The sequence below is a fragment of the Meleagris gallopavo genome, chromosome 17 (assembly GCF_000146605.3).
Source record: "Meleagris gallopavo isolate NT-WF06-2002-E0010 breed Aviagen turkey brand Nicholas breeding stock chromosome 17, Turkey_5.1, whole genome shotgun sequence".
In the NCBI taxonomy this organism is placed as follows: Eukaryota; Metazoa; Chordata; class Aves; order Galliformes; family Phasianidae; genus Meleagris; species Meleagris gallopavo.
In genome coordinates, this window is record NC_015027.2 from 6,687,724 (window position 1) to 6,711,372 (window position 23,649).

The 23,649-nt window shown below is 41.9% G+C and overlaps 1 protein-coding gene across 2 annotated transcripts; it reads right to left on the reverse strand.

The window, feature by feature from the left end:
* Positions 1 to 2: 2 nt before the first annotated feature.
* Positions 3 to 23,588, reverse strand: SVOP (SV2 related protein). 2 transcript variants are annotated; one of them, XR_004161594.1, is made up of 18 exons: positions 22,682 to 23,588; positions 21,344 to 21,438; positions 18,377 to 18,537; positions 16,820 to 16,905; positions 16,039 to 16,137; positions 15,398 to 15,469; positions 14,765 to 14,889; positions 12,337 to 12,400; positions 10,998 to 11,123; positions 10,457 to 10,585; positions 9,158 to 9,231; positions 8,765 to 8,841; positions 7,607 to 7,714; positions 6,035 to 6,146; positions 5,367 to 5,448; positions 5,061 to 5,150; positions 3,123 to 4,531; positions 3 to 106 (listed from the first exon to the last, which is right to left on the reverse strand). XR_004161594.1 is itself a non-coding variant. In XM_010720209.3 (17 exons), exons 1-17 carry the CDS (start codon positions 22,742 to 22,744, stop codon positions 4,325 to 4,327), a joined length of 1,770 nt encoding a protein of 589 aa, XP_010718511.2. In that variant the 5' UTR covers positions 22,745 to 23,588; the 3' UTR covers positions 1,002 to 4,324. The 2 variants fall into 2 exon arrangements, 1 of the variants encoding a protein (XP_010718511.2); XM_010720209.3 differs by lacking the exon at positions 3 to 106 and having other exon boundaries at positions 1,002 to 4,531.
* Positions 23,589 to 23,649: the final 61 nt, after the last annotated feature.

Below are 23,649 nucleotides of genomic sequence, written 5' to 3' on the forward strand. Positions count from 1 at the left end.
TGGTACCGTGGATAGGACTCCAAATACTGATTTGACAGAAACATTCCAGCAGATCATCATTCCTTCTCCCAGTGTTTAATGCTGCATATTTCCTGGATGTTTCTTCCTGCAGAAGGAAGAGCTGTCATTTCACTTTCTGAGTAGACAAACAAAGCTGAAATAGCACAGTGTGAAGCAGTTTGGGCGTCTGCATGTGGCTGCCAGTAGCCCTCAGACTGCTAAGAGCTCACAGACAGAACCGAGTGGGGTGCTGCCATTGGGCTCAGCTGATCGCTCTGCTTGGGGAGCAGAGCTACAGGAGCAGTATTTTGCACTGCTGGAAGCCGTAAATGGAACACCATGGGATAGAAGAATCATTGAGAGGTAAGATTATTTTTGTGGCAATGGTAAGGTAAGAGAACCAGGAGGGAGCCTGGACAGCTACTGCAACTGTGTTCTTGACAAGTAATAAATGCCCCCTCCAGAAGCAAAGTCAGCACATTTCAGGAACTCTCAGTTCTCAACAGCGATGGCCTGTGACACAAAACAAAGCTGGAAACGCATCAAGTATCAGTAAAGTTATCCTCTGTAAGCCAGCGGCAGCTCTGGCATTTTGGAAAGCAGAATGAACTTTAGGAATGGCTGAAGAAGCCAAAAATTCACGGAAGGCACAGAACAAATACTCTCCTAAGTATTACTGCCATGATGCAAATTCACAGCAGTGAGAGCAGAGATGCTGCACGCTGAGATGGGAGCACGCTGTGATAGCGCACGCAGTGTTGGCAGATCATCAGCTGTGGTGGCTCAGATACAAACCTCTTTTTGTTTGTAAATCACTGGGCATCAAAACGCCGTTGGAAGAGCAGAGGAATGCAGTCAGTCACACAGTTATGTTTTAGACTAATGAGATAAGTAAAGTTTACATGAAGAAGTAAATTAATAGGAAGAAGCCTCCCTGTCCTGAAGGCACCCAATATCTGACCATCACGACAAACCCCATGAGGCTACTTACCTTTGTAACAGTCCTATGGAACAGCCACTTTTACTGGAAAAACTATTTATTTGTCCAACATAAAATATCTAGTGTGGAATTAAACGATCCAATGTTGCATCAGTAACAGAGGAACAAAAGGATTATTTTACAACAAGCTCCATATACACAAAGTTTTTAAACATTAAAACGTATCCAGCTTAGAAACTGTACATTCAAACACAGGAAAACATTCAATGTTCTTTCTGCAAGCATTTAGGAATACGAAATCATTCCATCAAAGCACACTTGGAGAATTATTTTTCCCACAACAGCTTTGCACATTAATATATTGAACAGACAGCAAAACTCTGAATCCCACAACTCTGTTTGCTCTCAGTTATAATCCAAAACTACGTCACTTCGGTCACTTCGTTGTTTTCAAGGAACTAGCTCTATTAATTCCTTCATCAGTGAAAAATACTCAGTGTGTAAAAGGATCTTTGGAAGCTTATTATATACATCAGTGGTGTTGCCATATTGACAACGTGACATGTGGTTATAGCTGCAGTGTATCAAGCCAAACATTCCTTGGTTTTTCAGTGAGCTGTCTACAATGTCCTTCCTTTCTTAATAATGCTTGTGTTGTTAGATACATTCTCAGTTGCTGACTCAGAATTTGTAAAAAGTGAAAAGCAAAAATGCCTTCAATTTTTATTTTAATACAGGTTAACACTGAACTACTCAACAGCATCCAAAGGCTTTGTGTTACCTGTAAGTCTTTACGTGGGCAATATGTTGTTTGAAGTTGACTCGATATCCGTACTTCCCTAGCCCTCTGAACGCACGCTTTGAAGGCCATTGCAGTGCTGCTGAATATTGGCTCGAAAAATAACAAAGTGCCATGTGAGCATTAACACTGGAAAAGCAGAACTTTAACAAAAAGGCTTTCAATAACAAACCAAGGTAGCAGCCAGGCTGTGAGGTGGCATTCATCCAGCCACGGATTTCATTTTATATTCACCCTGACCTCCAAGGTGGGCTCACACTCAGCTGGATTCTCCTATAGGCACTCCAGTTTTGGGGTGTACACTGAACTGTAAGCATCCAGGAGATGCTTCCTTCCTCTGCCTGCACCACATCCGTCCCTCGTGCATCCAAGGGAAATGAGTCAGTGCATCTCTGAGGCAGCACTGAGCTACCCCAGTTGCATAGTATACTAGAGAAAGTTATCCAACTACAGCCTGAAAAAAGGTGGCAAAAAGAAATTACGTGCACTGGTTGTCAGCTCCATGAGAGCCCTGCCTGTTTACTGAGGGCTGACTGGAATTTGAGCTTGCTGGAGACCGAGCACACAGGATAAAGACACAGCAGAGACAAAGATCAGAGATAACCAGACCCACACGAAGCAACAGTCACTGGAACAGACAGTGCATTCCTACATCCTCCACCATATCTACAGCAGGATCCCCTGCGAGCTGAGCTGCATTTTCATATAGCCACAAAAACAAAAGTGCCTGCTTACACCAACTGCTTCCAGAATCTCTCACTGCAGCCACCATCAGAAAGCAGTAAGTGAGCAGACAGACATTCCGTGTCAAACTCGAACTTTTCTCAGCAGAAGACACTCAAACATGGAATATCAACAAACTCTTTGGCCTTTTTCAAATTAGTCTGAGTTCCCTCAGTTTCTTGTCTAATTCTCCTTCAACACTATAAACAAACAGCCTAACATGTCTCAGAGCATTATACAGCACTACAGTGCTGCAAATCCCTAAGTGAAAGGTAAACCCCAACAGCATTCATTTGTATTGCACCCAAAAACAGACTCAGCGACCTGTTATTGCCCCACAGAAGAGGGGCTTGGTTCCCAGAATACTTAAAATACTCTATTGTGCAAAATTTGTTGCACATTTACCTATGTTTCTGTGAGACATCGGACCACACATATTAGAAAAATGTATTGCTTTCCCACAGCCTATTGATTAGCATCTAGTCCATCTCATTCCATTGGGTCATGTGTCCCATAGTGAGGAATTCAGAAAGCAAACTGAGCCGTAGATGAGACAGGTCTCAGTTTCTGTTTGTATTTTCTTGCTGCATATCCACAGACTCTGAATTCCGACTCCCTGCAAAGACAAATTTCTGACAAACAACACAAACTTATCCTCACCTGAACTCTGTTGCATTCTCCAACAAGAGCAGGATCATCAGCCTCCACGGACTGGTTACGTCTGAAGGAATGAAGTTCCTCTTCTCAGGAAGATTGTGGTTTAGCTCTTCCCAGGATTTTTGTTTCTGACGTGATGCCAGCTACATTCCTTTGTCACCTGCTTACCGCCGCAGTCATGCAATCTGCAGCTATTGAGAAGTCCAGCCCAGCTGTCAGGAGACCAGCTTCTGTTGGGAGACACTCCAAACAGGCTCCATCCAAACTGTTCCACATAGCTGTTCAGACTGAGGCATCTTCACCAAACATTCTGGGTACACCACTGCAGGAACACACTTAGGCAAATTGAGCAGAAACAGACCTGAGCCCATGCAGAAAACCACAGCGTGCATCTCCACACACAAAGAGACACCAGCACAGCTGAAGCAGTCTTCACCAAGCAACACAGTGCTCAATGTTCCTGGCAATGGTAGAAAAGTCAAATTCTGCTCCAAAGCATCAAGATTTATGGAGAACATACACTTCTCATATGAGATTCCATCTGTGCAGCAAATACCACTCCTCACCAACTCAAACTACCTGCCTCGAGTGGGAGAAACATTCAGGAAATAGATTCCAAGCAATCTCACTCACAGTGCCTGTTAATTCTCAAGGAGCAGAACCCATAAGCAAGGGAATAGTAAGCATTGGTTGGTTTGCTGTTACTGCATTGTTGTTGTTGATGATGGCTAAAAAGTGCAAGGCAGGCATCTAGTTCATAAAACCTATTTTGTAGTGTATGGAATCCACCGTATGCTATACCAAGTACACAATAAATATTAATCTTTTGTTTTTAGGCATCAAGAGTACATTATTTTAATTACAGCTTATACCGAGTGGCATTCAGTTAATTATTTGCTTGACACGGGACATTTTAAGCTGAATAGCTGACCATGCAAGCACAACAGACTTAAGAAAAACCCTTCCTGCTAAATTTCAAACGACATCTGGATCAAATGCCTTTCAATATGGAAGTAAAGTCTTTATGTGTGTGAACAAAGAGCAGTAGTGACACAATTTACTTAGGTTCAACCCAAAAGTTCCTGCAGTTTGACACATGACATTGGCAGTGACAGTATGGTCTGCTTTCTATGCTTCATAGTTGGCCTTTTTTGGAACTTATCTTGCTTATTTCATCCATTCCTTCAGCAGGATTTCATGTCTCATCACTCCTGTGACCCAGAGTTAGACCTGGTGACTCCTGGGGAATGAGATCCTCTCCCAACCATCTCCTGTCCCCATTCTCTGTGGCTGGACTCCTGTAAGCCACGACCTTTCGTTTCAATGGGCAAGAAGAAGGAAGCCACAGCAGCCAGCAGGCAACATCCACTGTAAACTGCCAGTGTTAAATAGACTGAAGATTCCAACATCACCTGCAGAAAATACAAAATATTACCACCAGGAGGAATTTTAGGGCTGCATACTTTTATGACTGTAGTCTTTGAGGATAAGTTTACTACTCAGCTTTTTGCAGAGCAGCAGTTCCTGACACAGCCTTCTTAGTCCTGTCCCCACAGAGCCTGGCTCTCCCAGACTTCCTGCCTAGCATTCTACATGTGCTGCAGGTTCACATTCCCTAGAACTTGAGGTCTCAAAGGAAAGGCAGCACTGCACAACCCACAGAAACCTGTCAGCGCCTCACAGATCCCATCTCCAGATGGATGTCTTCCAAGGAGCCCTTACATCCATCCAGCAGCCTGCTCTGTGGTTATTTATCTCCCATCATAAGACCCTTGAAGTAAGAGGTAAATTCAGAGATGAGCCTGAACTCTCTTCAGGGACTGGGCAACAACTGTCCTTCAACATATCACACACAGACTGACCTTGGTACGGTCCTTACAGTGAGGAGGCAGGTTCTCCATCACCTTCCTAGGCCATCAGTACTGAGAGAAGGGTTTTTACCTGTGCAATGAATGGCGTTATGAGGGCTCCCACTCTGGCCATTCCACTGCATGTTCCCAGGCCCAAAGCACGTGTGGCTGTTGGGTAAACCTGTGGAGAAAGCACCAGCCCATTAACTCAAGTGAGCAGTTCCCTTCCAACCTCCTTAATCAATGGAAATAGCACTGCAACAAGTTCTGTTAGACAACAGTGAGATCACGAACTCGTATCTGGGGTTAGGTCCGTTGTGAAGAGGTCATAAAAACGACTTTCCCACCATGTTCTCACTCCCCTTAAATATTCTCATTACAAAACCAGCCTCCTTACCTCTGGAGTGTAAACATAAGCAGCCTGAAATCCTCCTGAAATAAAAGCTCTTGCAATGAAGAGCAGCACAGTAAGAACATTTCTGTGAGAATAAAAAGGAGAGCAGTGTTTGGGATTGTTCTGTACAATCTGTTTGTTTAACTTGGAGGCATGTGCAATTAAAAAAATGCTAATTTCATTACAACGATTTCTTTTGTTTTTTTTTTAAATGAACCCTTCTTATTTTTTCTGGACTCTTAATATAATAATGATGCCAAACAATCTGCATTCCCACAATCGCATCAGTTTTCTAAGGGTATTCATTCTAACCGACAGCTGTGGACTGTAGAAATAAACAGCCAGTGCCTAAGCTTATCTAAGTAAGAAAAATATATTCCACGTTATGAATGGTGCTAACAAAAAAAATTGGCACACATAAGAAGGAAGTCAGACTGCAGCTCGTCTGTTTAAAATACACGAACCTACATACCAACTGAATATTTGCAGCTTTGAAAGGTTTCTCATTACATAGTTTCTGTACTGTGCCTCAAAAGGTTTAAATTCAGAGAGCTCTCCACTGCCTATTTTGCATTTCCTTGCTCTTCAGCCCCAAGAAAGAAACATTGTCTCCCGCCACAATTAAGAAAGAACACAGAGTCAGCACTGGTACTTCACTGTGTTTTACTTACCTTCCAACACACAGAAACAGCAGCAGGCTGCAAAACGAGAAGACAAAAAAGGACAGGGCCATGGTTTTCTTGCGGCCTATCCGATCAATAATCCACAGTGTTACTAACACACCTGTAGAAGGAGGCAAGTTGATTGTTGGGAATTAAGCACAGGTGGAGGCTGCATCAGCTGGCTTTTAACATAGGTTGTTATTTAGATTTGAAAATCTGCTCTCATAGTACTTTGCTGGCAGAGGAATCGAGCAGAGGTGTGGAATAGATTGGTCCAATTACTGTTACTATATGCAAACAATACCACTCTGCATCCCCGCTTGTGAGTTTTGCTCCACGGTCACAGCGGTCCATGTGCCTGCACACTCACGGGGGGACACACAGGTATAGCAGTGAGCAGTCAACTCTGACATCTGCTAAATGCTGATTACTGCAGTGGTTACCAACCTGAGTGCTAAAAATGCCTGCTTTATGTCTAACTACAATATCTTTTGTTCAACTTCCAACCATTGTCCCTACTAATCTTTCTACTGCTAAGAACCTCATATTTTCTTTCCATTGAGTTTTTTATATGCTGCCATCAAATCACTTCTCACCTGCTCTTTGATAAAAGAAATGGATCTGGAAAAAAAATGGAAAAATGGATCTGGAAAAAAAAACTTCTGCAGTTTTTCCAGATCCCTTTAAAAGCAGACGCACAGCAAATGTGGAGATTATGCAAGCACCAATGTTGCCAGTGTCACATTCAGAGATATCCCAATTTGTATTTCTGTCTTAGTATGTGTCAGGACCAAACCAGTCTGTTCAGTTACAGCATCAGTCCAAGACTACATTCTGTCTTCTGTTCACTTATGTCCTTCCCAGAATGACTTTTATACAGGACAGTGCTCTCATTAGGTAGGGACTATGCACATTTGCCACAGACTCACAACTTTTCATCTATTAAATGGGTTCTCTTAGATTTCATGTCCCTGAAACAACAATATAGAGCAGTGAAAATATCCCCACCACTGCCTCACTGTAGTATTTCAAATAGATTAGTACTGAGATCATCTTTTACATCTGAAGAAACACTAGCTATTAAATACTATCTGGATCATCCCAAGTAAGACTGTTCATTGAAATTCATTTTAATTGACTGAAAATCATGGCTGTGCTGGACAGAGTGTTATGAAACAAGTCCTCCATTGATTCACTGTATCCAGGATCCTTTTAAAATAGTCTTGGATAGTCACTTATGGATAAAAGTTCAAGTGATTCTGCCCCTTTTATTTAATCGTTACTCTTCCTCTGAATGCCTAATATGTTTCTTGGAACAAATCCATAGTAAGACAGGCCATTATAGGTTCACAAAGCAATTACTAGTGATTTTATCTGTGGTGATGTCACAGACAGTGAAGGGAGCTACAGCTACTGCGTGTACTGCATGTATCAAACAGTTCAAGCAAGGAGCCCCACTACTTCTGGAAATACAGTGGCATTAGGCCAGACAGGAGAGCCCACTTTCTGTCATACCAAAGTCCATTCCAATTACACTGAGCTACTGGCAGTGAAAAACTGGAGCTTTTTATCACCACTTACCTGGGAATTCTGACAGGGTTGTCCAGAGCAGATCAGTATAGTCTTCCTCTGTCAGATACTCACAGGTCAGGCTGCACTTTGCTTTAACTTCTTTTCTTCTACTGGAAACTGTAGGAGAAAAGAAAAAACAAACAAAAAACCTAAACATATTTTAAGTAATCTGTTCTCTGCTCATCTTCCTTTACTCCTGCTAAAGAACCATTCTTTCTGCTGAAAATAAAAGAAGGGATGTGAACCAAAGAAATGCTGCTGCACAGCAAGTATATTCAGACCAGAAGATACAGCTGGAACTGAACAGTTTATGGTCTTATATGTGGCAGGATGTTTTACATGTGCAACCAAAATGAAAACTTACACCTGAATATCAGCTTTAGAAGCTTAGTGATTTTCCAGCGCAGGGCTTATGACAGTGAGCAGAATTAACATTTGTAACGCAGGTTTCTCCCTGCATAAATTGGGATTTAACCCTTCTTCTGTACTTTGAGAAGACAGAATAATTCCAAGTCCTTGTGAAAAAAAAAAAGTATTTTTAAGGACTGCACTGTTGTGCAAGCTCAGATTCTGTGTCTTTTCCCAATGCTACCCATCCCCTTCCCATAATTTTCAAATTACCAGACAGTTTTGACTAATCACAAACGTTCTGGATAAAGTCATGCCTCCCCTGGGGAGTCAAACTTCTTAAGCCTCTTCTTGAAGCAGTCAAAGCTTTTTTTTATACATAAAAACCTGCAACAGAAAGGGCGTTGATTTCCCAGCATTATCTTTTTTCTCCACAGGTCTTTACATCTTGAGAACCCGGGAGCTCCACAGGAGCAGCAGTTATCTCTATCTCAGAACCAATTAGGCCTGTCAAATCTAGAAACTTACATTTATTCCATCGTTCTTTACTCAAGAAGAACAGACACATTTTCTAAAAGCTCTCCTTTGAAGGTTGTCTTGCTGTGTTACATTTGGGGCTCAGAGACACTGCAGGACCTCTCTGCATTGTGTGGGAAACAAGGCAATGTCTGTCAATAGTGTTTAATAAAAAGTAGATGCCTTAAAATTCAGGCTGGCAACCACAGTCCTTTCCAAACTAACTGCTGAAAGTCATCAAATAAAAGATATTCCATTACTTTACAGGGCATATTTAAAAAGAAGAGATGCTCTAGTACTCACTGCTGCAGACATCTCCTGCTTGGAAGAACTCTGTAGTTAATAAAACTAACCCATAGTATGAAAAAGCATTGGAAAACCTGCAAGGAAGAAAAGAAGAGAGGAAATCTCAGCTGACCACACCTATGATAAACAACAGGAACCACAACCAAACCCACTGTGTGAGGACTTCCACCAAGTGCAACCTCAAAGCCACTTCCTATCAGCAGTTAGAAAAGGAAGGGGCGATTAGATCAAGAATGCTAGTGACTGAGTGGTTTAATAAATTACAAATCAATACAGTTTGGGCTTTTTTTCATGAGGAGGAAGTTGCTGTATTTTAGTGATACTGTTAAACATCTCAATTAAAAAGCATTAGAATAGTGCTGGCACTGAGCCATTTATATTTTCTCTTACCATATAAACCAGAGTAACAACGTGGTCCATCTAAAATGGGGTGTAAAAAGGTCCCTCATTTTTCCTCGGTCTTCCTGTTGAAAACAAATGTAAGTCAGAGAATCAGGGTGCTCAGAGGTCCCAGACTGAAGGATGTACAGTGGCAAGGGATAACAATATACAGTATGATGTACTTGGACAAGTTCAGTTTGAACTTGGGGCTCTTCAGGTTGCAGGAGCCACAACGAAGCTGGAATCCAAGTAAAGAATTCCTCTGCCAAGTGGAATTCTCTAGGAGCACAGCATTATCAAAACAGCTCACGCACATGGCACAGTAGTGCTTCATGAGGAAGGTGAGAATCTGAGTAAGGAGGGGCTGGAATGTGGAATAGCAGAACTTTGCCAATGCACAGCTAGCATGTGGTTCGTGTGGCCTTCAGTCAGCTCTGCTAAATTAGCACAGTCCATTGAGACCCAGGGAAAGGTGCCAAGGAACTACAAGCAGCCCTCCAGCAAGCAGACCTCTTTTCAACAGAGTGTTTCTAAAACAGAGTGGCAGGTTCAGCTCATAAACCTGTGGTTAAGGAAAAGTGCTTTCCCACCCCACCCTAAAAACAGAATCTTCCAAAACTTGCAGAGCATTCCTGCACAGCCCATCATCATTACCCTGACTGAACCAAGTATTTGTGAAAGGTGCAAGAGCTCCAGTCCTCACCCATCTAGGCTGCAGAAAATTGAACTTGTATCTCCAATTATTAAGACCATTTCTAAAAAACTCCTGCTTAATTCTACAATTTTGCTGCTGTTCAAACCTACAGATTTGCCTCTGCTGTTCCTGTTAACTTCGTAACTTTTTTTTTCTATGAAAGTCCGCTCTGTGTTCTGTAAATGCAGAGCCAAGTTGTATGTTGACAGGGGTGCTGAACAGTTGGCCATGCAACACTAAAGTGAAAAGAAATCCAATGTGATTCATGCAGCAGCATACAGTTCAGAAGTAACAACCTGAATTGCTCCATGCAATAGGACTGAATTGGAGCTTGTAGCATTCCAGCTCCACAGGGTCAGGATTAAATTCAAGAGATACATCTAGAGAGTCTGATTCCACCTCATCCCATGAGTTCAGATCCTGGGAGGTGTGATATTCTTCAAAAATAGGATCTTTCTCGCTGTGGTTTGGGCATATATGATCGTCTCCCATTTTTTTGTTAGTGGTTGAGACATTAAAGTTAACATGGATTATTTGCTTACATAAATCCCTATGCCTACAGTACAGTTTCACTGTTATCCCGAGTGATAAATCTGTCAGTTACCCATACATACCTGCCTGGAAATAATTAATTTTCCTAGAGGCATTGGAGCTCCGTTTTCTGTTGCTATCCGCTTTAAAGTAGCAATTGCTTTTTCTTGATTTCCAGATAACACATCATACCTTGCACTTTCTGGCAGCCACTAAGAGAGCAAAGCAGATCATATGCACAGTAATGTCAAAAACACAGCAACCAACAAACTGCAGACTTTATTAGTGAGTTTACAGTGGGAAATCTCCACGACCCCAGCAGACTACTAACATAAGACAGGATCACAGAACCAGTCTTTAACAAATCAGAAAATCTCCTTTGTGTCAAATGTCAAGTTCCTCTCTAGGCTTTGAGAAACTGCAAAACAGCATTTTTTTGCCAAAAAGTCAGAACTCCAGAACTCTGTTGTCTCTTTTCCATTCTCAAGAAATGTTGAGCATTTTTGCAGGATCTTGACATTATCCTTTCTCAGTGGGGAAGGCAAAGCATCCCGAGCAGATAACAAGATGCTCTAGGCATTCCAAAATTTGCATTTTTAAACACATCTTTAAGAGAATACCTACAAAACATAGGACAGCGAAGAGCAAAAGTGGGAGGGCAGAAAGAATGAGAAGCCACCGCCAGCCAAGAGTGGGCATCACCAGCACTGCTAGGAGGACTTCAAACACGGTTCCAATGGCCCAAAAGACCTGCCAAAGGGAAAAGAAACAGTCACAAATGAGAATGCTACTAAGCATTCTTTGAAACATTCAGAAATGTGCTCTCTAGGGACAGCTGGAGAGAGAAATGCAGAGATGATTTCAAGTATACACCACTGCATGCAAACAGAAATCCAGAGATGTACTGGGGATCTGTGTACATGTTGCAGAAGCTCAGCTCTGAAAACCTCTTGTCACCTTTCTTTTGACACTTCTGTTTAACCAGAGGCAGCTTCTTATAAGGAACAGACTCATCACATTCTGCTTCTTAAGCAAAATGACTACTAACATCTGTGTATGGGTATTGTACCCACCTAACACTGCGAGATTTACTGTATTTGTCTTCCTTTGCAAAACCAAGCTAGCAAAGCCACACAGAGTTTGTCCTATAAGTGAAAGAAGGGATTGATACCTTCCTAGCAAATAATGGAGCTGGCACCCTGTTGCATGTCCTAGCCATGCAGGATTATTCTCCTCTGGATTATGAACCCGTAAAAGGATAATCTTCTTTTTCTTGACAGCTCACTATTTAATGCTCAGAATATACTTCTAACCCAGTATTGCTCTGAGCCAAACTGTGGCAGAACAAAGATGACACAGAAGGGAGTGACTCATCTGCTGAACTCTATTTACAAAAGCTTAAGCAACTGAAAGTAGGACTAGCCAGCAGTTATCTTAAAAACCTGTTTGAGTAACTGAGAAGCTGTTTCAGTGTAGTGAGGTTTTCCACGAGGATGCTCCTTCCAAATGGACCACATCAGACAAGTAACAGCACTGCTCTCTGCTTAACTGTCTTCTACTGGCACACTTAATTCAAGGGCTGCAAATTTTGCTTTTAAAGTATTTATAAAGCAAAATTCCTCTCTGTGTGACTTTGATACATTTGGACTGAATCTGGAGAGCTGAATTTAGCCTTGCACTTACTGTACAGTCACCTCTTCATTATCCATTACTGAGCTGTACATCAATTTCACTGCAGCATTAGGTCACACCAGAGGGCTCTCTGCATGCTGCCTTCAGAAATGCTGGATACTTGGCACTGTTCTGGGACCACTGGCCTCAGTGCTGGAGAACTCCACGCTAACTTAACGCTCAAGACCTGACTGCTGCCATGTGTGACATCATTAATCAATAGAACTGAATGGTTGCGACCAACAGCAGAATTTGTCCCCTGTGGACCAGCACACACAAATACACTGCTCACCTCTATTAATAAAATGCATTTTGCTCTGGCTTTCATTGGAAGGAATTCGGCATATAAGGTTACCCTGTAGAGTGAACATTGAGAAAAACATCACGTTAGCACACTGAGAGATGTCAGACACTATGTTGTCTTCTACAAAAATTGCCAAAACCACAGTAGTAACAAAAACCCTTCCTAGTATTCAGAGCCAGGGAAGTGTGCACACTGGTTCAGACTTTGCTACATCAAAACAATCTCTCTTTTAGTTCATCATTGCAAGAGAAGGCAGAATTTGCACCGCTCACGTGGCTTATAGTTGTTAGCTAAATGTAACAGTTCTTGCTGTATATGTTTGCTTAACACAGCTTTGATCTGGGACAGGCATGATGATTTTCAATATGGTCAATCAGCAGTCCATGCAAACTCTTGCTAGTTAAGTTCTTACTTACACCTGGCTCAGAGAACATCACATTGGCCTACTCTGCCAGGTTTCTATTTTCTAAGACGTAATTATTTTCAAGATCTGATTGTGCTATTGGTATAAAATAATTTCCATTCTTTTACAATGAGGAATCAAAAAGAAATTGTCTAACTTTGCAGAATTGCCATTTCATGATTGTGCCAATGGCATGGCTTCTGTGTGGACAGAAGGCAGAACCAAAGGGCCAGCAGACAGCCAAGGCTCTCTTGTCTTCTTCAGTCTGGTAAGACTCTTGGCTCCTACTCTCTTTGCATTCCACTGGCTCATCCTCATGTTTGAAAGAATACAATATCTTTGAAAGACTGGACACTGCAAAGGTGAGTGAACAATCATACACATGGTGGCATACTATCTCAGAGGAGATTCCAAGAGGCCTCAGGTGCAGGTCCAACATATGCAGAGGGAAGGGGACATCTGCTATAGTTAGTTAATTTATTACTGCTGGGTTTATTCTTTTTAACAGCACGTTTCATACAAACCTTTCTCCCATACCAACTATAGAATAAAACAATATAATTATAAAGATGCCAGTGTTATTTCCCTGAAATACAGCTACTCGTAGCCAAAGTAATAATGTCTACTTAATACTAGAAAGGAGCTATTTCTCATGCCAGATATATATGAATTCTTTTTATCAAAGGTATTGCTGTTATAGTTAGAGCAAGAAACAGACTCAGCAGCAATGGAATCCACTCTGAGCTCTGTAACCAGCTCCTCTTTGTCTCTCATTAAGTCATGCAGCCCTTATGCTTTACCCACCTCTCTGCAAAGTGGTACTAGCTGAGCTGTAACTGTTCCACCGGGTCTCTGTGGAACATCATTAATATGAGTTTGCAGTATGAGGCATTATTAATTCCGATGCTTCGTCTTTGTTGTTCTCCTGCCTCATTCCAGTTGTGCTCAGTTGGAACTGCATGGCAGAAAATGCCTCACTGCTGCTCAGTACACAGCAGGATGAGAACTTTCCAATTTTACATGCATGTTATGCTTTTGTGCAGCTTCTAACAGGGAGCAGATGAGCAGTAAGAGAAAATTAATAAAACTGTGAAGCTCCATCTCAGCTCTGAATCTTTTATCTGGGAATGGTAATAGAAAAGACAGGATATTGACTTGCCTTGTGAAGAAGTCTATGAGCCATCAATCAAAGTTAGGCTCTGATTACTTTGAAATAGCACCTCCACGGGGCAAAATATCAATTATTAATAAGGATAAAAGACTACGTGAAGAAAGACTAGATATACTCATCCCTTTCCATTTATAATTAAAAACCAAGAACAGATTTATTTATTAAAGTGGAAAATTTAGAGATCCTCCTCTTCAGGATGGAATGATACAGTCCTAGAGAAATATCTTGACACTACCTTCGTACCAAAAATGTGTCTGAGCCATGAAGACATCTGAACTGCTCCAGGTTTGGGCTGTGTGATTTTGGAACTCCAGCTCAGGTTCAGATGTAAAAGTTCAGGCTCTGACTGAACAATATTTTAGAGCTTTACAAAGCATCAGTAGTCAAGGCTTCATTCTACCTCTAACTGATAGTGTTTAGGCCACCATCTTGCAACAAGTCCATGTCATCCCTTATTGACTACTCCCAGCACAATTTGTTAATGCAGTGTTTGGGCATGGCTACAAAATGCTGTCTATTGCACTTAATCCACTGCTAGGGGGCTATTTGGGCCTCTCCTTTTCACCTGAGGGAATGAGAGGAACTTACTAGGACTCAAGGCATACAACATATTACATTTAGGTACCCAGCTTTTTCACACAGAAGTCATTGTAAATCCGGTAGATCACCTCAGTGATCTATTAGATATCTTCAAAGGCTTATCAGAATTTAATATATTAGTTCCAAAAAACTAAAAGGAAAGTAGGCTTGGGATAACTGAGGGAAGTCTTCAATTTGACATAAGCACTTAAAAAAAAATAACACAAAGGAGATAGAAAAGAGACTTGTGAATATTTACTTACGACTGAGGCACTCCTCCAATCCCAAAGCCCACCAGGCCCCTCAGCACCAAGATCCAGCTATATATCGGTGCAAAACCACTGAGGATCCCATAATAGAGAGTCCATAACACGCTAATCTTTAGACCCTGTATTTAACAAACAAGCAAGGGAAAAATAAAATCTCTGCTGTAACACAACATAAACAACATGTAAACTAGAGCTTCACAGCCAGAACGTTCAAGTGCTACTTCTGTAAGTCCAACAGCTAAAGGTTTCCTAAAGGCTAGTCTAAAGTGGCACGGGTGGTACCAGGACAATAACACGATCAGTAGGTGATGAATTTATGAACCCATTCACAAACTGAGCAGAGAATTCCTCTAACTGTACAAGGATTTGCTGTATTGCACCCAGAATTTCACAGAGGCTTTCACAACCACAAAATGCTTCACACCACCAGGCTCTTCTTTTTCTCACTTCTTATTTTCTGCTTTAGTCTCCCAAACTTCTTTTATTTCATGGGAAGTCACTTCTGGCTCTGCTTAATTCTGCTTAACTCTACACACATATGAACTATGACATCTGTAAACATCACTCACTAAAATATGCACACTGCTGCAGTACTTCCATATGTTCCAGTAGGAGCTGAACACTTACTGTTTTTCTCCCATACTGATCTGAAATGTTTCCCCAGAGGGTGGAGCTGGACATCATTCCCACAAACACTACCTACGAAACACCAGAAAAAAAGTCTTCTCCTTAACAACGAGACAAGTAAAAATTCCCATACGACAGCAAAGAAAACACAATTTCAAATGAAACTTGAAAACTTCAGCACTAACAGCAGACCAAAATTTTCATGTGTTCTGGGTCTAGTTCCTCTGCAGTAGAGACTATTAAAGGCAATTATTCATACAGTGAGATTATTCAAAATGCACTCTAGCCCAACTTTACATCTATTGAGATGACAGGGAGTTTGTTGTCCAGGATTTGGGGTGAATTTCAGCAGACTGAATCTCTGCAAGGCTACTTGTCTTCAGAGAAGAATGAAATCTTGCCCATTTAAGGTAATGGCAATTATTCTGAGTCAATTCTTGTATTTTCCTGGAAATTACATGAAATTCTGAAGTTAAAGCTTGCAAATTTTCCTCATTTCTCACTGAGTTTCCCTTCTTCAAGCTCTGGCTTTTAAGAAAGGCCATGAACAGGTTTAACTGTGGAATATAAAGCATAATGTCTGAATAACAATGAGTGGAAAAACCTTCCAGAATACAGGAGCTGTCAGTTATTTTTCCTACCGATGTGAGCAATGCAACCTGCCAGCTTGGTAATCGCCACTCACAATGAAGCTGAGGAGCTAGGATACTTAAAATCATCATTTCCATAGCATCTGCCATCTAGAAAGGTAAGAAAGAAACAAAAATAAAGAACTGCCTGTAAATTAGATTGATATAACAGTTATTAACCCTCCTTCTTGAAGCTAACTTTGCTTCCACTCTTGACATTTCTTCTCTGTAGGTGAAACAAAACACTTATGCTTGCAAGCTACAGTGGGTGTCCACAGTAAATAAGGCCTCCAGACATCATTACCCAAAAATACACCACTGTGGATGTAACATACAGCGCTTCAGAAATAGCAGAAAAGTGAAAGCAATGTCTGTCTTCCTGTTCTTGATACTAAAGTTTAAAACTAGAAGCACTGAATTGGTGTTCATCTGAAGCAGGCATTACAATAATACTGAGTAATACAGCAAAGAGAGAATTTAGCTGATGGGATAAATGTGGTAAAATCACTGAATGAAAACTGAGATCTGTAGGAATAGGATTGTACCATTTCCATTTGAAGTAAGTATTTTAAGTAGAGAATTTCAGCAAGAGAGAAATCAATCAGTTATTCTTTACCTCCACACAACAAGTTTGAGTCCAGCTGTCACTCTAGAATTTCAGGTAAAATTCTTCCTCCATTGCATAATTATCTGTTCAGAGACTTTTTGTCTACAGAGAATGGCTACAGAATTTGAAATCACTGGGATTCTGTAACGGGTGACCATGCAATTCATCTTGCTAACAATTACTTGCCCATGCTAATCCTGTAATAACAGAGAGCTTCCACTGGAACTTCCCAAATCCAATGGCTTCCACCGCATCTTCCACCATGAAAGTATCTGGAAAGAAAACAATCTGAGTGCAGAAACGTACTCCTTTCCTAGTGAGATGCATCCCTTGATGCAGCAGTTTCTGTCAATGTAACTATTTATTAATTGGGTAATCTGCTTAGATTTAAAATAACTAACAGAGGGCTACTTTGCTTTTATACAACTCCTACCCAAGAAAATCTCCATGTTTTTCAGAAATTGTCTTAGAGCCAAAACAATTCTAAATATTTATAAAATATTTTCTTGACAAAGAAATAAATCAGAGTAACACCAACGACTTCAGTGCATTCTCAGCCTGCTACTTCTGCCACTGACTTACAACTTCCTTCAGTGAGAGGTATATATAACAGCACAGAGCAATACTATACAAGGGATGGAAAATGCAGAAGGATATTTTATTGAACTGAGAGTCAAACTGTAATTATTTGAATGAAGAATTTGTCCAAGACATCTATATCTTAATACAGTTCTGTTAAAAATGCTGAGGGTTCTTGTTTCATTATTACCTCATTATTTTGTGCCACCTGAACAAGCAATGATATCTCAAATTCCTTTGCTCAAACAGAAAATGAGAAGTACAACCAAAGTATGTTTTGATCTTCCATTTGTTTAAAACAGTTTAAGTCTCAAGGTTTTAACATTTCCAGCTCTTAATAAAATACATTTGCCACAGAAAAGCTTTATCTAACTAAGAGTTGGACATTCTCACAAAACAGAAGACCAAAAAGAAATCAAAACCAAACCAAAATGTAATCAAACAAAAACTAACTGACAGAACAGAAATTGTCATGGGACCCCAATCTGTGACTGCAGCCCAGGCAGTGGGCACTGAAGCTCAGCATGCTGGCATGTTGCATCGCTTCCGCTTTTTTGGGTGACATGCCAACTGAACCTCTGTATCTATCTGCAGATTTGCATTGATGCAGTAAGTCTTTCAAGAAACTCATCCACTTCACGCCGTTCTGGCTCCTATTGCACCAATGTGTTAATATATTAGTCCCTGGGAACTTTGATATGTTTTGTGCTAAGACACAATTAGCACTTCTCAGATTTTCCTTCAGGACAGTCAGCTCTTTTCACTTAGGCAGAAAGCAGAGGCTGGGATATGAATGCATTCTGTGTCCCTCTTGTCCTCTAGGTGAGTGGGAGACAGGAGCACTGCAGAGGGTTCGTGCTCAGCCCTAAAGGAGAGCCAGGTGTAACTGTTCCAGTAAACTTGGTGATGATTTAGGAGTACTGATCAGTTTTAAAGAAAAATTAGCCAAGCTGCCCATCTGAAATACCCCCACCAAAATCAAACACACAAAGAAATCCTTAGGGGACAAAGTAACTAAATCCCCATGTTCAGGTGTTTTGCCTATGTTACTGTTTTCTTTTTTGTTCTGAGGATCTCTAACTTCTCTAAATCCAATGCACTTATCCTGGCTGAAATGAAGAGGCCACATCTGTTTCCGTGAAGGGAAACAAGAAACCTGCTCACCATCAGTTGGGTTGGCAAATTCTTTTGGCACTGCAGCTCCATCCTCCAGCTCGATAGCCTCTAGCTCTGTCCGAACCCCCTCAATCTGAATTTCATGTTCTCCTGAAATGGCATCCTCCTCTGACCTTGAACTTTCTCCAGTGCGGCGAAACTTGACTACTCTAAGAAAAGAGAAATGAGGATTAATGCTTCGGTGAATGTCTTGTGGATTGCTGTGTTCGGTTAGTCCTGAAAAGCTATCTGGTCAAAGAGGTGATGGGCTAATCTCTGCAGCGAGGCCAGGGAGAGAACAAGACATGAAAAGAGAACTTTGCTGAACTGATCCAACTTTCATGACTTACTTAAGAGGGATTTTTTGCAAGGCTTCACATAACATGGAGGAGGTCCACCTCCATCATTTAACTTTCATGTGACGAAACAAAGATTTTATAACAGGTCTAACATAGCTAGTGTAACACATCCCTCAGTCCTCCTTCAGTCTACTCCAAAATCAGTGAAACTTTTCACCTTGGTAACTGATAATTTTTTGGACCTCAGCGAAGCTCTTTTTTTTGCTGTTGGAAATAGATTAAATTATTCTTGCTGCTACCTTTGACTTCTGGTACTTGAACATTTTAATCCTATGATAAAGATGAGCAGAAAGTCCCTAGAACTTCAGCTAAATCCCCTGCTTTGAAGGTTGCCAAGACTAAACTAGCAGCATCCTTGCCAGCTGCAGCTGCAGCAAACTGGCAGGCATGCATGACATTTCTAAAGGTGATCTGAAAGGCTTTATGTATTTGGCAATCTTATTTTCTCTTACAAGTGCTGATGGCGCAATCCATATGAATGTTAGGGCAAAATGACAGGCAATCTACGCAACTCCTGCAAATGGCTTTTGGTCCAATAAGAGGATGGAAGAATTAAAATCTCACTCTCCCATGGGTTGTCTACAACTGAAGGAGTCCTGGCTGCAATGAACCATCCAGTCCAGCTCAGGATTTCTCTGTGGTACAACCATAAAGCAAAGGGATCCAAAACACTTTTCAGTTTCACAGCCCTGGCACATAATATAGCTGACCACATCCCATCTGGGGAATTGCACGTACTCACTAATGATATTCTGGCAACAATCTGGAGAGAGAGAGGTACAGTCATCGTTTCGGGTGAGGCTGTCACACACAAGCAGTTGATTTGCAGGCTTGCGAGATGTTCTGGGACTGCTTTTTTTGTTCATATAAACAGGACAACTTGAGATATGCATGGGGTAAATAGTTATGGTAATACTTGGATTAAAAATGAAGAGATAATCCTCATACAATCTACAAAGTCTTAGCTCACTGATGTTGCATGCCTGTGAGATGATTTATTTATTTTTATTACAAAGGGCAATTAATAGGAAAATGCCATTCATGTTGTACTCGCAAAAGCTCTACAAGCAACTGGTTTAACTATACAGAAAATAAATTTCTAGATTTGCAATTTTTTGTCATTAAAAAAAAGGAGTATTACCATAATTTCAGTAGCCCCAAAGCCTGAAGCAAAACCCATTGAAGGATTCTGGGAGCTACAAAAAGCCACTGCTCCATGGGGTTATGACTGAATATCATTCATACAAACTATATTTGTAACTAGACCATGTTTCAGGAAGCTACAAGCCACGTTTTTTATACTAAGAAAAACCTTTCCAGTGTAAAATACCACAAAACCCATGTATTACTTCTGTTTCATACTGTATAGCTCAAGTAGGCTTTTGGAACTGAGCATTTTGGGGAGTTCCAGGCTATACAAAGGTACACTGATTGATCTAAAAATCATAAATTCTTCAGTGGCAATCCAAGTACAGAGCTCACATTCCTCATCACAAAGAATTAAAGAAAATGCTTTTCACTTTAGAACACACGAAGCAAATTGACACAAATGAAGAACAACACACGGTGCCACTGACCATCCCACACTTGCAAAATTCATCTGAGAGCTGCATTTGTTTGCAAGATCCCACAGTACTGAATAAGTCTAATTATACCTTCATTGAAAAGTACTTCAGGACATTGTTGCCCTCTGTGCTTAGTTTTCTAAAATAAAGAGATTGGGAAAAATGGCCTAATGTAAATTATGTATCATTATTTTTACTTTTAAGGTGATTACAACTGAGCTGAGCACTTGAAAATACCTGGAGCTCACGTCCATCTCCTCAACTTACCAGAAATGTTATTGGACAGGTTGCTCAGTCACTGAGACGAGCTCATTAATATTTAAAATCAACTTTAAGCATTTATTCCCCGCCTTGCAGAGTGAATGATTTCCAAGTAGGAATATATTTCAAACCACGTGATAATGGAGCACTGGGAGAAACGCATTTATTTGCACAGACAACATTTTGCACCCGGGAAAAGGAAAGGAAATCTTGCCTTTAAGATGCTTTTCTCACCTTTTTGCACAGATCTAACAACCACATCCCAACAGCACGGAGTTCGTTATAAACAACAGCCTTCTCCCTGTGCAGCAGTGTGTGCTTTACTGCAACATACAGTTAGCAATGCAAAAACGACACTCAGTGCAAACACACCTTTGCAAAAAGAGGTTGTGATCTGCAATCGGCTCACGGCACAAAGCAGGAAGCTGAGGAAGATGCCTTCCTTAGCCCAACGTTATTTACAGATGCAATGCACCTTGCAAATGCAATAGTAGTATTTCCTCTCAGAACATTTTTTGGCACTTGCACGGTTTTGTTCCAGCCCTCCTTATTTCCACCACCACCAGGTTCATGCAAAAACAGAAACGCATTGGATTTATATAACAACCGAATCCCCGCATGCCCCCAGGATGCTGAAACCAGGGAGCTGCACAAGGAAAATGGCCTGCTTCCCAGGGCCTGAGACACTTCCTAAAAACAATTCCCTTAAAAATCGCCAGGATGTACAATATCCCTGCAGCCCGTTTAGAAGAAACCCCGCGCATCCTCGCTCCCCTACCGGTGCTACTTACGGCAGCTGTCTCAGCTGGAATAAATCATCCTCCATTGCCAGGCTGCGTCTGGAGGAGCTGCTCTCATCGCTCTCGCATGGCGGGGATGGATGCAGCTGTAGGAAAACGGGCACGGGTGGATGGAGGGCTCCGGTGCTCGCAGGCACCGGGCACGGTGCGGCACCGCACGGCTCAGCACGGCACGGCTGGGCTCAGCACGGCTCAGCACGGCACGCCGGGGAGGGCTGAGTGCTCCCTCCCCTGCCAGCCTGCACCGGCTTTCCCGGCAGCCGTGACCAGGGATGCGTCCGTTGCGAGGCTGAGGCACAAGGGATGCTAAAGTGGCAGCAGAAAATGAGCTGGGCAGCATTGGGACTTCCGTAAGGAAAGCCAAGCAGTTATTTTGGGCACGGCTGATCCTGAAATGATAGCAAAGAGTCTTTTGGGGGGAACACAGTGCAGTCAGGTAAGCTGTTAACACTCCGCTTTCATGAGGGTCTTCGCAGAAAATTATGTTGTTCTAGTGCCTGTTTCAGATACCCAAGGAAAGTTCCCATATTTAATCTCTTCCGGTGACCTGACAGGGTTTCTGAGTGTGCACTCCACAAACTCAGAATGAAATCAGTTTGTAAAAAATCTCAGTCATTTAGCTGCAAAATATGCTGTCACCCAGATGCATTCACCCCTGTAGACTTTCTTCTGCAATTGGAAGAGAAAATTTACCTGTGCATTTACAGAAGAATCCTTTCCAGAGAAAGGCATGCAGGAGAAAATAAAAGAAATATGCTAGGAAGATGACTGGGAGACTTTTTTTACAGGATTAAAATGTAAGATACATTTGACTAATTAAAAAATGGCCTGAAATCAACAAGGTGAATTCAGATGAAGACAGGTGAAAAGTATTATCGTGAAGAATAAAACAGAAGGCGTGCAAATTCAGACCAGGGAAAACAGATGATGCCCAACAGAGGGTTGGCCTGGCTATGACAAACCAAGCACGCTCAATATGTGACTGAGAGTTGTTCAGCTATCACACAGATTCAGTTTATGATGCTAAATACTGAAAATGTGAACAGTTTTTAGTATTTATAGGAAAGGTCTCACAGGCAGTGTAGCTAGAGTTTCAGCTGCCTTAAAAGTTGTGAGAATAATTCTTTAATTTGTGCCTGGGAATGGAATCCTGATGCTCACACTAAGCTTCATTTTACATAACTGTGTGTGTCCTGCGGTCTCCATCCATGCATTTTGTGTAGGATCAGACTGTATGGTTGATCACACAAGACCTCGTGGATGTCTCAGGTACCTTAGTGTCATTTCATGTGGATCAAGATGCAAATATTTGGGTAACTGTCACCTCACCTGACATTTTTTGTTCATCCTTCCCAGATGCACAGATTTGCACAAACAATGTGGCTCTTTCATTGAGCATCCTTGTTGTCTTTGATTTGGATGGTGTTGTGATTTAGGTGAAGAATGACTGTTTCAGTTGGTTGTTCTCACAAAGGGGCTCAGTAGTTTATTTGGAATAAAAGGCAGCCTGGCCCATAACATAAAAAAAATGAAAGGCTTTGGCAGCTAAATCTCATCTATCCACACATTCCTCTTCAGAAAACACATGTTAAAGAAACCATACTTCAATGTTTTATATAATCTGAAAAGTCTGCTCTGTTTCACTGGGTGAAACACTGTAAAGCCCACAAGAGGGTGGGAAGTTTGGTCCTCTCAGCACCACGGTGCCTTTTGTTCATGTACTCAGTGTGTTATGTCAGCGTTGTACATCTCACAGGAGTGCTGCAGCAGTCAGGCCAGCTTCATTTGCCCTTCTCTTCCGCCACTTCCCCACCTCTCTCAGCCTCTCGTTCCTGTGCACTCTGGGCTCCTCTCTCCCTCTGGCACATATGGAACAAGGCCAGGCAAACCAGGACTGGGCTGAAAGGTGCACCAGGCACGCTGTAACACAGCTCGGTAGTTAATTTGGGAAGGTGTAAAGAGGAGGATGCTGCTCCCTGCCAGGCCCACAGCCCAGTCGGCAGCTGTCACCCCGAGGTGCTCCCAGAAGCTGCACGTATCACTGCACTGATGGCAAACACTGCTTTTGCTACACAGCCCCTAGAGCACCTCGGTTAAAAAAAAAAAATATGACAGCGCTGTGTGCAGAACGAGGCCTTCAGTCAGGCACAGAAACCTGCACCACACCGGGGACTCAGCAATCCTCGCCCAACGCGCGGCCTTAGCAACCGTTGCTAGGGGAGCGGCCCGGCGCGGAGCGTGCTTATGGCGTCACTTCCGGCGCCCCCCGCGCTACTTCCGGTACACCGCGCTGCCCG